At 43.1% G+C, this 13129-nt stretch overlaps 1 protein-coding gene across 1 annotated transcript in view; it reads left to right on the top strand.

Annotated features, from left to right (window-relative positions):
* LOC137375885 (protein phosphatase 3 catalytic subunit alpha-like) overlaps positions 1-13129 on the top strand; it is a 567998-nt gene that overhangs the window by 286040 nt on the left and 268829 nt on the right. Inside the window, exon 4 of the mRNA XM_068043519.1 lies at positions 5627-5827. Coding sequence (XP_067899620.1) covers positions 5627-5827 — 201 coding nt within the window. The remainder of the gene's footprint in view (positions 1-5626; positions 5828-13129) is intronic.

Raw genomic sequence — 13129 nt, 5'->3', positions numbered from 1 at the left:
GGAGATTGGTTAAGAAGGTAAGAGCCTGTGGGATCCAGGGCCATTTGGCAAATTGAATCCAAAATTGGCTTAGTGGCAGGAGGCAGAGGTAATGGTTGAGGACTGTTCTTGCGAGTGGAAGCCTGTGACCAGTGGTGTACCACAGGGATCGGTGCTGGGACCCTTGCTGTTTGTAGTGTACATTAATGATTTAGACGTGAATATAGGAGGTATGATCAGTAAGTTTGCAGATGACACGAAAATTGGTGGTGTCGTAAATAGAGAGGAGGAAAGCCTTAGATTACAGGACAATATAGATGGGATAGTAAGGTGGGCGGAGCAGTGGCAAATGGAATTTAATCCTGAGAAGTGTGAGGTGATGCATTTTGGGAGTACTAACAAGGCAAGGGAATATACAATGGATGGTCGGACCCTAGGAAGTACAGAGGGTCAGAGGGACCTCGGTGTACTTGTCCATAGATCACTGAAAGCAGCAGCACAGGTAGATAAGGTGTTTAGGAAGGCATTTGGGATACTTCCCTTTATTAGCTGAGGCATAGAATATAAGAGCAGGGAGGTTATGATGGAGCTGTATAAAACGCTAGTTAGATCACAGCTGGAGTACTGTGTACAGTTCTGGTCACCACACTATAGGAAGGATGTGATTGCACTGGAGAGGGTGCAGAGGAGATTCACCAGGATGTTGCCTGGGCTGGAGCATATCAGCTATGAAGAGAGACTGGATAGGCTAGGGTTGTTTTCCTTAGAGCAGAGAAGGCTGAGGGGGGACATGATTGAGGTGTATAAAATTATGAGGGGCATTGATAGGTTAGATAGGAAGAAACTTTTTCCCTTAGCGCAGGGGTCAATAGCCAGGGGGCATAGATTAAGATAAGGGGAAGGAGGTCTAAAGAGGATTTGAGGAAAAGAATTTTTACCTAGAGGGTGGTTGAAATCTGGAACACACTGCCTGAAGAGGTGGTAGAGGCAGGAACCCTCACAACATTTAAGAAGTATTTAGCTGAGCACTTGAAACGCCATAGCATACAAGGCTACGGGCCAAGTGCTGGAAAATGGGATTAGAATAGTTAGGTGCTTGATTGCCGGCACAGATACGGTGGGCCGAAGGGCCTGTTTCTGTGCTGTATAACTCTCTGACTCTTAGACATTAAAGCCATTGACAGCATATAACATAAGGGTCGATCTTAACTGCTGCTGTGAAACTGTTGGGGTGGACAGCAATCCTGCGTAGGAGCCTTTGTTGGAGGAAAGACAGACGAAGATTGAGCAGTTCGGAAGCTGCCAACTGGCACCAAGAGATAGCCAAACAACTGGTGCTGTGACAATTTAATGGCTGGAGGGGTGCCAGAGGCCTGGACCTTTCTGTTGGGGCCCAGTGTGGATCTTTCTGTTGGGGCCCAGTGTGGATCTATCTGTTGGGGCCCAGTGTGGATCTTTCTGGTGGGACCCAGTGTAATACTCCCTATTCCTTCTGGCCCCACATCGCTGACTTTACTTGGTGGGCGAGCTGCAGCAGGAGCCCAGCTCAGGAGTGCGTTAAAATGGCATCAGGGTCCCATGTGCATTATGGAACTTCAGTTTCTTAATGAGGCGTCTGCCAGAGTTTAGCAGGAACCTCATTCTCTGCCAAAACCAGTAGCCTCAAAAATGGCATGTCAGTGTGGAATGAACAGGAAATGGTGCTGCTGAATTTAAACTGTTTCCCTCGCTCCTGTCCCCGCCATCAGGGAGAGTTCCTCTAATAGTTTCCCAAAATAATGCCGGGGTAGAAAACAACAGTTCTGATGAGAGACTTGAGGTACTGTAATTACGACCACTGAAGCAGCGAAAGCTAAGTAGAGATTTAAGAAGTTTTTTTTTTATCAATTATGCCGGGTTTTGATAGGGAATAGCTTTCCCTGATTCATTCTATCGGAATGAGGAAGTCATCAATTTCAAATTGTCACTAAGAGAATTAGAAGTGAAGTTAGGAGGAGTTTTTTACAAGTGGGTTGTTGCAGCACAGGACACTTTGCCACAAGACATGATTGAGGCAGTGACCACTGCATCTTTTAAGGGAAAGTTGGGTAAATATTTGGGGGGAATTTTAGCTTTCGCTGCATGACTCCATTTCCTGATCCGTTCCTAACCATTTCCAATTCCTGCAAGTCTGTAAGGACTTATATATTCAGTGTGTGTCTGCAGTAGTGATCCAAGGGCATACCCATTATAATTACTCTCAAGTCTGCCATGGCACCTAACCAGCAAATGGTCAATCTAACCTTTTAAGCAATTGATTTAAAAAGTACCCTCAGCCATTTATTTAGTAAAAGCATGTTACTCCTTTAATGGTACACAGATATAATTGTGTCCTTCTAACCTATTCCACATATAACTGCTGAGTCTAGAAATTCAATATGGCTGGCAAGTAGCCTACGTACATTCTTGGCTGGTATTACACCATCCATCATATTGGGCGAGGATAAAAACCGTGCATCTTTTACCTATGCCTGAAGCAGGGCATTAGGCCTGTTGCACGTGCAAATAAGATTTAAGCCAATTAAGCAGATAAGCTGAGAATTATATATAGGCATAGAAAACAGCAAAAACATACAACATGAAAGTAGTTTAGTAGTCAGATAGAAAAGGAATTTTTTGGCTATGATCATTGATTATGACATGAAAGTACCTAATTAGTATGAGTTTGTTATTAAAAAGGCAGACAAGGCACTGAGATGCACCAGATCGGCAGTAGGTTAGTAGAGATTGTGCGGGGGAAAGGGTTAGTCCTACATGTGGATTATTTTCTTGTTCCAAGCTTTCTTGTGAAAATAGCAAACTCATATACCCTAGTTAATGAAATCATGGGAAGCAGCTGGAGTTTATTCTGTTTGATAATATTTTACTGAAGGAGACAGTATTTTCAAGATCAACACTTTGAGAAGCATTTTTTGCTGATAGTAGAAATGTAACAAAATTGGAATTTATCATGTTTACTTAAAGAATATTTTAAATTAGGAAAAGCTTTTGAGCCATGTTGTGTTTCGATGAGCGACACCGTGGAGTGTCAGATTTTCAGCTGCGATTTCTTTGACATAATAAGTCTTAGTTGTATTATCAGACAGAGCTGCTAAGCAATATAACTGCACCCCCCCCCCAGCTAAGAGAGAGAGAGAGGTGGTGGGCGAGTCAACCTAAGTGGCCCTTAGTGGTTGCATAAAAGCATTAATAGAGGCCTGCTAACACTTTACATACCCTATTGGCTGGGACAATGCATGGTTTACATTTCTATAAATTTTTTAATGATCATTGATTTTCAGAAACAAACAAAAAGAAAATCAATTTTAAGAAATGTATGAAAATGTAGAGATTTAGGACCCAGTGGCCTGACCCTTAGGATATTTCATTGTAACATTTAGCAGAACCTGAAGAGATTATTTTATTTTATTGTAGCTAACTGCTTTTAGAATTCTAGCACATCCATATATTCCAATAAAGGCAAAAACCAGGTCTGAAATACTGTTATGTTGTCATGACAAATCAGTTGGGGATCTTTCCACAGTATTTTGAAATTCACCCAGAGTTAGAAACATAGAAAATAGGAGCAGGAGTAGGCCATTTGGCCCTTCGAGCCTGCTCTGCCATTCATTATGATCATGGCTGATCATCCAACTCAGTAGCCTGTTCCGGCCTTCGCCCCATACCCTTTGATCCCTTTCGACCCAAGAGCTCGTTGCATATTCCCCTCTCTCAGTTTATAGCCATTCAGATAATCTGCCTTCCTGTTTTTGCTACCAAAGTGGATAACCTCACGTTTATCCACGTTATACTGCATCTGCCATGTGTTAGCCCACTCACTCAACTTGTCCAAATCACCCTGAAGCTTCTCTGCATCCTCCTCATAACTCACTCTCCCATCCAGTTTTATGTCATCTGCAAATTTGGAGATTTTACATTTAGTTCCCTCATCTAAATCATTAATGTATATTGTGAATAGCTGGGGTCCCTAGCACTGATCCCTGTGGTACCCCACTAGTCACTGCCTGCCATTTGGAAAAAGACCCATTTATCCCTACTCTTTGTTTCCTGTCCGCCAACCAATTTTCTATCCATCGCAATACACTACCCCCAATCCCATGCGCTTCAGTTTTACATGCTAATTTTTTATGTGGGACATTGTCGAAAGCCTTCTCAAAGTCCAAATAAACCACATCCACTGGCTCCCCCTCATCAACTCCACTAGTTCCATCCTCGAAGAATTCTCGTAAATTTGTCAAGCATGATTTCCCTTTCGTAAATGCATGCTGACTCTGTCCAATTCTACCACTGTTCTTCAAGTGCTCTGCTATAAAATCTTTGATAATAGACTCTAGAATTTTCCCCACTACCGACGTCAGGCTGACTGGTCTATAATTCCCTGCTTTCTCTCTACCTCCCTTTTTAAATAGTGGGGTTACATTAGCTACCCTCCAATCGGTAGGAACTGTTCCAGAGTCTATAGAATCATGGAAGATGACCACCAATGCATCCAATATTTCTAGGCCCACTTCCTTAAGTACTCTGGGATGCATACCATCAGGCCCTGGGGATTTATCGGCCTTCAATCCTATCATTTTCCCAACACCATTTCTCTACGAATACTGAGTTCTTTCAGTTCCTCTCTCTCACTAAGCCCTGAGTTCCCCAACTATTCTAGTATGATATTTGTGTCCTCCTTTGTGAAGACAGAACCAAAGTATGTATTTAGTTGGTCAGCCATTTCTTTATTCCCCATAATAAATTCCCCTGTTTCTGACTGTAAGGGACCTACATTTGTCTTCACCAATCTTTTTCTCTTCACATACCTATAGTTGAAATCATAAGGTATTTTATGCTAGTTACTTAAAGTTTATCAAATAGTAAATATACCTCAGTACACAAGATGTTGCCACTTGTGAGTAGACAGAAACTGGGGCCCAGAAATAGAAGATAGTCACTGATAAATTCAATAGGGAGTTGAGGAAAAATCTCTTTATCCAGAGCTTAGTTGGAATGTGAAACTTGGAACTTCAAGGAATATTTGAGATGAATATCGTAGATGCAATTGAAGTGATGTTGCATCAACACATGAGGTAGAAAGGATTAGAAGGATATGCTGATAGGGTTAGATGAAAAGGGGTGAGAGGAGGCTCATGTGAAGCATAAATGCCAGCATGGTCCAGTTGGGCTGAACAGCCTGTTTCAGTGCTGTATGTAATACTCTGATTGACTAATTTCATTTATGGACAAAACACAAATATTTAAGATTTAAAATATTTCACGATAGGTTATGCATAATTAGACTGCTGAGCACAATATATTCATTTAGAAATGAAAACTACAGTGCAACATTGTTTCTATGATTTTCACTTAAATTTGTTTTCATATTTAATATCTAATGGCAACTAGGCAGATTCTCAACCAAAATCTTACTTCTTGTAAGTGTATTAGCTCTTCACAATATCAGATTATATACAATTTTATTGTATAATAGCCTTAAAATTGTCAATTTAGTGATCTATTTGATGATGTAGAATATATACTTGTGCTTACTCGGTAAGTATTGCAATCTGAAAGTACACAATACCTGAAGTATTTTGCCATATTTGTTTCTCTTTATCTGTTGCAGCTGTTCCTTTTCCACTGAGCCATCGACTGACCATGAAGGAAGTATTTGATTGTGAGGGCAAACCACGGGTTGATCTTTTGAAGGCTCATCTCACCAAGGAGGGGAGGGTAGAAGAAATTGTAGCACTTCGAATTATTAATGAAGGAGCTTCCATTCTTCGCCAAGAAAAAACAATGTTGGATATAGAAGCTCCTGTGACAGGTAGAATTACATAGATTATATAAATATTTTGAGACAAATAGAAATGCAGATTTTAGTTGCAAATATATTAAGTTAAGAATTGAACTTTGAACTAGATATTGTAAGTGTACTATACAACGCACATTAGAAATTAACAGATGTTGAGAATTTTCCTCAGACCTTCTCCCACTCTGCCACTATAAATTTGCTGAAAACGGAGTAGAAACTGCAATGACCAGCATAAATGGGGTTTCCCCTGCAATCTGGCAAAATTCTGCCAGTGATGCAGGAGCAGCAGGAGGAAATTCTGACATTTGAAAGTTAAACTGTAAAATGCATTCTGTTTTCAAAAAATTAAAGAACTTTCAAGAAAGCCATTTCCCTCAGATGAGTTGTTCAAGGAGAAGGGTTGGGAGTCATATATCACTGAGAATTGCTTTCAGGTAACATATAGCTATTTCAATGCAAATATTTACAAGAAAACTACAATTGCACAAATGTAACATCTAAGAAATATGGATTAAATAATGAAATGTCTTGTGAAATGAAGATGTTGGCCTGATGATGGGGCTATGGATTACCTTGTGATTCCACTTATCCATGTTCTACCTATCATTAGATTATTTTGTACCTGATCTTGAGTATTGGCAAATGTCTTGCATTTTATCAACATTTTTACTTTCATATCATTCTCAAATCAGATTTTTTGTATTTATTTCTGAGAACAATGTAATTAACATGATTTATAGAAATGTAAACCATGCATTGTGCCCAGCCAAAAGAGTACACAACTCTGGGTCACTGGGAAAGATTTCAGCAATGAAATAATGACCAGAAAATCTATTTTTTAATGACATTTGTTGAGGAGTACATATTGGCCAAGCACCGGGAAGAACTCCCCTGCTTTTCTTTGAATAGTGTCATGAGATCTTTTACATTCATCTGAAAGGGCAGACAGGGCCTCCTGCAAGTGGTGGGCGGAGTGGATGGGGATGCAGGTGGGCTGCTGTTGGTGTGTGTTGCGGGGGTTGAAGAGGCAAAACATCCTGCTGTGTCGGGAACCCAGCTGGAACCTGACGACTTGCGTTTTTAACTGGTGCATTTTTCGAGGCGCACAGAAGACCCCCCCCCACCCCCGTGGAAGCGGCCAGTCTGAGATTTAAATAGTTCATAAGCAAATTGGCTACAGCTCTAACCCTGCATTTTGGCTTTAACTACCAGCACAGTGTTTCCTGAGCTATCTGAAACTCACCAGATTCAACAAAATGAGAGCACAGCACTGATTGACAGAGATGAATAATTGACAGGCTGGAAAGCTTTTAAATACAGAGCTATGGCAACTACTTTACCTAAATGAAAGGCTTTTGCTCACAGTACTTGTTCTGAGAGTGTGTTTTCACTGCTTTGGTGGTTAGTTCCAAGGCTTTAGAGTTTATTTCTGCTACCTTGGACTTTTTTGCCTTTGTTCTGGACTTCTCAGCTTTCTGCCTTCTCAGAGGATCAGCTTTCTTGACATGACTGAGCACCAATGCCTCAGGAGGCCAGAGTTTTACGGCAGATCATTGCTGACATCTGCAGCCTTCTGGAACAAAACCTCTTCCCAAGTGAGGCTGGTTGGCATACCTTGCTGGTGGCTGTCTAGGTCACCACAGCCCAGAATTTCTTTGTCTCTGGTTGCTTCCAAGGATCTGCTGGTGACATTGGTAGGATTTCACAATCTGCTACCCACAAGTGCATCTCCCAGGTCACAGATGCCATATTTGCCAGGGCTGCCATAAATATCCACTTTGCTACTGATGAGGCCAGTCAGAATGAGAGGGCCTTTGGATTTGCTGCTCTGGCTGGATTCTCACAAGTACAGGGAGTTATAGATTGCACCCATGTAGCAATCTAGGTCTCCTCAGATCATACAAGAGTATTAGTCAATCGAAAGGGATTCCACTCCATTAATGTTCAGCAGTGGTATGTAACCACCGGAAGATATTCATGCATACCTGTGCAAGATACCCAGGAAGCTCCCTTTATTCTGCGCCAGTCAAGTCTACCAAGATTTTCACACTTCCAAGCAGATGGCTCCTTGGAGACCAGAGTTACTCTTTAAAGCCGTGGCCGATGACACCTGTGAGGAGCCCTCTCACTGATGCACAGGAAAGATACAACTGGTGTCACATGAGCACAAAAGATGTCATTGAGCAAGCCACTGGGTTGCTGAAGGTGCAATACAGGTGCTTGGATAGATCTGGGGAAGCCTTCAGTATGCATCAGCAATGGTCTCCAGAGTGATTGTCGTCTGCTGCGCAGAGGGCTGGAACTGCTGGAGGCGGAAGGGGATGACCACTTTGCATCTTCAGAGGAGGAAGAGGAGGAGTAGCAGGAGGAGTCTGATGTAGCCAGGGTCCCTGCAGCCACTCACATAACTGCCAGACATGCCTGGGACAGACTCATACAGGCACTACTCAGCTAATCTGAGGCTGTGCAGCCATACGGAACACCAATGCTGAACCCACTGGGCTCTGCCCCCAGAACAAAGCATTCCCACAGTCAATAATCCTTCCATCTCACTGACACTACTGCTCATCTTTTACTCCTGTCATACCATTTACCTCAAGGCAACTGGACACTTGGCAGTAAGGAGCTACAGTGGAGATGACTGAAAATGGAGATTTGGAATAAATTTATTGTCTCTAACCAGTGACAAAAGAAGTGATATTCTAATGCACTTTCAAACACCCAAGTGATTTCCCTTGTGAAATTACAAAGTCTTTCTATTCCTTTTCTTATTACTTCTACGTGCTGATACCCTTGTGGCTTCAGCAGAGCTGGAGGCAGGCTGCTCATACCCTTACTCTGACTGCTTAGATGCTAAAGGATTTTGAAGCCTGTGAGACTGCTCCACCTGCACCTGTGCAGGGACAGATTCGGCCATCAGGTCATGAGTCAGCATCTGGGACTCTGACTGAGGCGGAGAGGCAAGGGAGGAGGAGTAGGAATGCCTTGAGCAGACTCTCCACTTCCATTTGCCCTTTAAGAACATAAAAAATAGGAGCAGGAGTAGGCCATTCAGCCTTTCAAGCCCACTCCGCCATTCAATGAGATCATGGCTGATCTTCTACTTCAACACCATTTTCCTGCACTATCCCCATATGCCTTGATGTTTTTAATATTTAGAAATCTATCGATCTCAGTCTTGTACATACTCAACGACTGAGCCTCCACAGCCCTCTGGGGCAGAGAATTCCAAAGAATTAATTAATTGAATTTAAATTCCCCTAGCTGTCATGGTGGGATTTAAACTCATGTCCCCAGAGCATTAGTCCAGGCCTCTGGATCACAAGGACAGTAACCTTACCACTACACTACCATTCCAAATTTACATCTTTTCTCTCATGGCCAACTGCCATTTCCCTGCTAACTAAGAACTGGAGAGCACTTTGCTGTGCTTCAGTGAGGCACTAAATGGCCAGTGTGTGGCTTGCCTCCATCCTGTTTAAGCTGGTAGACTGAGCGTGCACGCCATTTCCGATGTCCATGATGCGCTCAGTTGCCTGCCGCATCTGATGCTTCATGCAGGTGCAGCTCTTGCCATGGAGATGGACATCAGCACAAAGGCCTGAGACATCTTGGCACTCAAGGTTAAATTGGACTCCTCCAATATCTCTGTAGTGGTGCGCAGTGCCTCTGGAAATGCTGACAGAACAGCACACACTTTCTGCTGGTGCTCCAGAATATTTCTCTTCGTCAATGATCAGTGAGGCTTAGCATCTGTGTCCAGCTGAGTATCCTGCACCCTGGGACGAGGACTCCCACTGCTGTCCCTGCTCCTGCTCACTTTTGATATGTGGCTTGCCATGTGACTATTGTGTGTGTACACCTTTAAGAGGTGTGGCTACAAGATCATGCTAGTTATGTAAGAGCTATGATGTAACACACCATGCAATTCTGCCTGTTTCGCAGTCTTGAAGATACACCTATACAGTAAACATCTCAATGTACTAGCTGCTCTCTTAGTATTCAATAAAGAACCCAAATATTGTGTTACTGATCCCATCTGGAGTAGTCAGTCTTTGTGTGAAATCAGTACTAACACAGAGGTTCAAGGAACACGCGATATGTTGGCAGTGGTGAGATTTCTGAAGACCCAAAGATGCAACACATCGGCTGCGTTTTTAGAAGAACCAGACACATTACAAGTTGATAACATTGTTAAGATTCTGAAGAGAGCCTTGGAAGATCAGACCACATTGCAAGCTGTTTTTCTCCTCTCAAATCTGCTCAGCAATGAAGTAGATCTCCAACACCCCAACCTACCCAGCCTTCTTACCTTTGAAGCAGTACAGTCAGCAGCAACTGGGTAAAGCTTCTTTTCATTTTGGGCTGTGAGTTCAGATAGCTGCAGACTCCTGTTGACTTGGTTGTCATGGGGACTCACATCAGGAGTAACTTGAGGCAGTCTGGGCGAGCAAACGCTGTACAGAGGTAACAAACCCCGGTACATTTGTGTGGTGCGTTGGATGGTTCAGTGCAACCACGGCAGTGGGCTATGAGGTTGAGCACAAAATCAGCATTTTTTCGATACGGGAGCGCTGCGATCCATCAGTGAACAGCTGAATGGGCGACAGTCAAGACAGCTGGACGGGCGACAGTTGAGCCACAGAACAGAGGAAGTGGTTGTTGTTTCAGGAGGAACGATCGCTATTGCTATTTTTTGAGGAAAAATCACCATTACAGTTTTGGCCTTCGATTTTTCTTCGTGCCAGATCAACTCTTTGTGGGTGCATTTAAACCAAAAGTGCACGAATTCGGCAACAGCGCCACCAGCTACAAGCCTGTTCATTTGTGGTACTACAAGAAGTCTCCACAATAAGTAACAGTGCTACAACCTCCAAGCCTGTCTATTAGTAGCATTGCAACCAGTCTCCACAAGTAAGTGATAGTGCCACAACTTCCAAACCCCCAGTTTACCAGTGGAACTGCAAGTACTTTTTTTTCCGTTGCAGTAGACAGCACCACACCTTCCAAGTCTGTTCAGAAGTGGTACTACAAGTCTTTCTGTTATTTGCCTTCACAGCTTATCTTTTCTTCTGTAGGTGCAATGACACAGTATCATTGCAATCATGGCAACACCTTTACCTACTATTAATTGAAAAGTATTTGACCTGATTTCAGACTTTCTTCTTTTAAAGCAGAGAGCCAAGCTTTGTTTTGAGAACTTAGCCGTTGCTCATCCACAGAAGCAAGCAATGAAGATGTGCATAGCTATTGACAATGGTCTACATGGTCTCAACACATCTGGTCTTAATGATGAAGAGCAGAAGGGTCCTGCAAAGATTTGTTCTACTCCAGAAGACCAAGTACACCACAAGCTTAATTTTCGAGTGCACCGATTTGAATTTGTGTCTTTCAAACAACATCCTAGTGAATCTGTAGACCAGTTTGTCAGTCATTGTCATGCCAAAGGCTGAGAGTTTGATTTTACTGACACCGATCTGGCAGATCGCATCATCGAGCTTGTGATTGCATCCACATCGATGGAATTCTACCAAAAGGATCTTTTGGACAAACCCAAAGAGTACATGATGGTGCTACACTGTGTCATAACCGAGGTCAAATCAGAGCTGCTCATGATTCCAAATCCATGGACGACTCCACTGCAACTTGTACAAAATCGAGGCCTGTATCTCAGACAGAGTACACATAATTCTTCTTCTGCAAAATCCAATTCACAAACATCTGTTCCAGTATCCAAGAACTGCTATCCTATTTCAAAATCTGGCAGAGTTATAACCTTTGCATTTTCGCAATTGTTGTTCTTGCATATTCTTATTGTTGTTTTTGTATTATCTCATGATACTTTTCTGTTCATGTATACATTTAACATCTACTTGCCTAAAGGAGATGCTTAAATTTGTAAATACATTCCTCTTTTCTTTTTGGAAAAAGGGGGATGTTGTGTATGTACACCTTTAAGAGGTGTGGCTACAAGATCATGTTAGTCATGTAAGAGCTATGATGTAACACACCACATGATTCTGAGTGTTTAGTAGTCTTGAAGAAATACCTATACAGTAAGCATCTCAATGTACTAGCTGCTCTCTCAGTATTCAATAAAGAATCCACAATATTGCATTACTGATCCCATCTGGAGTGGTCAGTCTTTGTGTGAAATCAATACTAACAGAGAGGTTCGCGAAGCACGCAATAGTGATAACCCAGCTACCTGGGTGCTCCTCTGAGGAGTCTTGTCCTCCTCCTGAAGTAGCTCCTGTGTGATGCTTGAAGGACCTGTGGGTGATGAAAGACATTAATTAGAACTGACAAGGTGGAAAGGTTCAAACTCTTCATTCTGTAGATCATATTTCAGAAGCTGCTAACATCAAGTCAACATGTGTGAGAGTTGTATGGCATGTGGCTGTGTGATACTTATTTCTGGGAAACCCCATCTCTCCATCTCCAATGGCCTTACAATCTGGCAATCTGCTGATCTCCAATGCATTGTCCACCACAGTGGTTAGGCTATGACTGGAGGGCCACCCCCCTCCGGTTCTCTGCCTCTCCCTGGTGTTCTCTGTGCTCTTCTCCTGCAAGGAAAGAGAGCGATGCGTGTGAGAAATGAAAAGTGTTCAGAGAATTGAATGACAGCATTTGTGGAGGGTGACAGTGAGGGATGGGTGTGAGAAGATACTAGGATTTATATGAATAATAAGGGTGAATGTCAGTGGTATCTGTTCAGATGGGGATGTGAGGAGGTGCCTCAAGAAAGAAGAATAGTTGGCGCTGCAAGGTGTGTTGGTCCAAGGTGTGTTGCGCTGTGCATGAGAGGGCTGGGGAAGTTAGAGTGAGGTGGTTGACACTTGAATGTGGCATGCCACTCACCTTTCCTGCCCTGATGAGGTCATTGAACCTCTTGCGGCATTGTGTCCAAGAGAGACGGGCCACACTTCTGCTGCTCACCTCCTCAGTGACTTCCAGCCATGCCTGCCTGACTTCAGAGGCAGGCATTTTCCTCCTGTCTGCGAGGAGCAATATTTCTTGCGGCGCTTATAGCCTGCAGCATGATCTCCAGGGATGCCTTAGAGAACGGGGTGGAGGAAGGTGGGGGTGGAGTGCAGTGGGGGCCGCATTCCCATATTGGGATTCTTATCAGTACAGTTGCTGCCTCTCTCCTGACAATAGTAGAATGGAGCTACTCTGTCCCTTCTTGCTGGGGTCCTGCTTATGCGTGCCTGCTCTGATTGGTAGGGAAACCTGGAAGTGGGATCCAGTGCCATGGCTGAGTTAAAGAACCAAAGCAAAACCCGCTCCATTATCTTTTGGGTTACTGAT

The sequence above is a fragment of the Heterodontus francisci genome, chromosome 12 (genome assembly GCF_036365525.1).
Source record: "Heterodontus francisci isolate sHetFra1 chromosome 12, sHetFra1.hap1, whole genome shotgun sequence".
Taxonomy (NCBI): Eukaryota; Metazoa; Chordata; class Chondrichthyes; order Heterodontiformes; family Heterodontidae; genus Heterodontus; species Heterodontus francisci.
The sequence above is the reverse complement of the archived record's forward strand: the minus strand, read 5'-3'. Positions and strand labels throughout refer to the sequence as shown.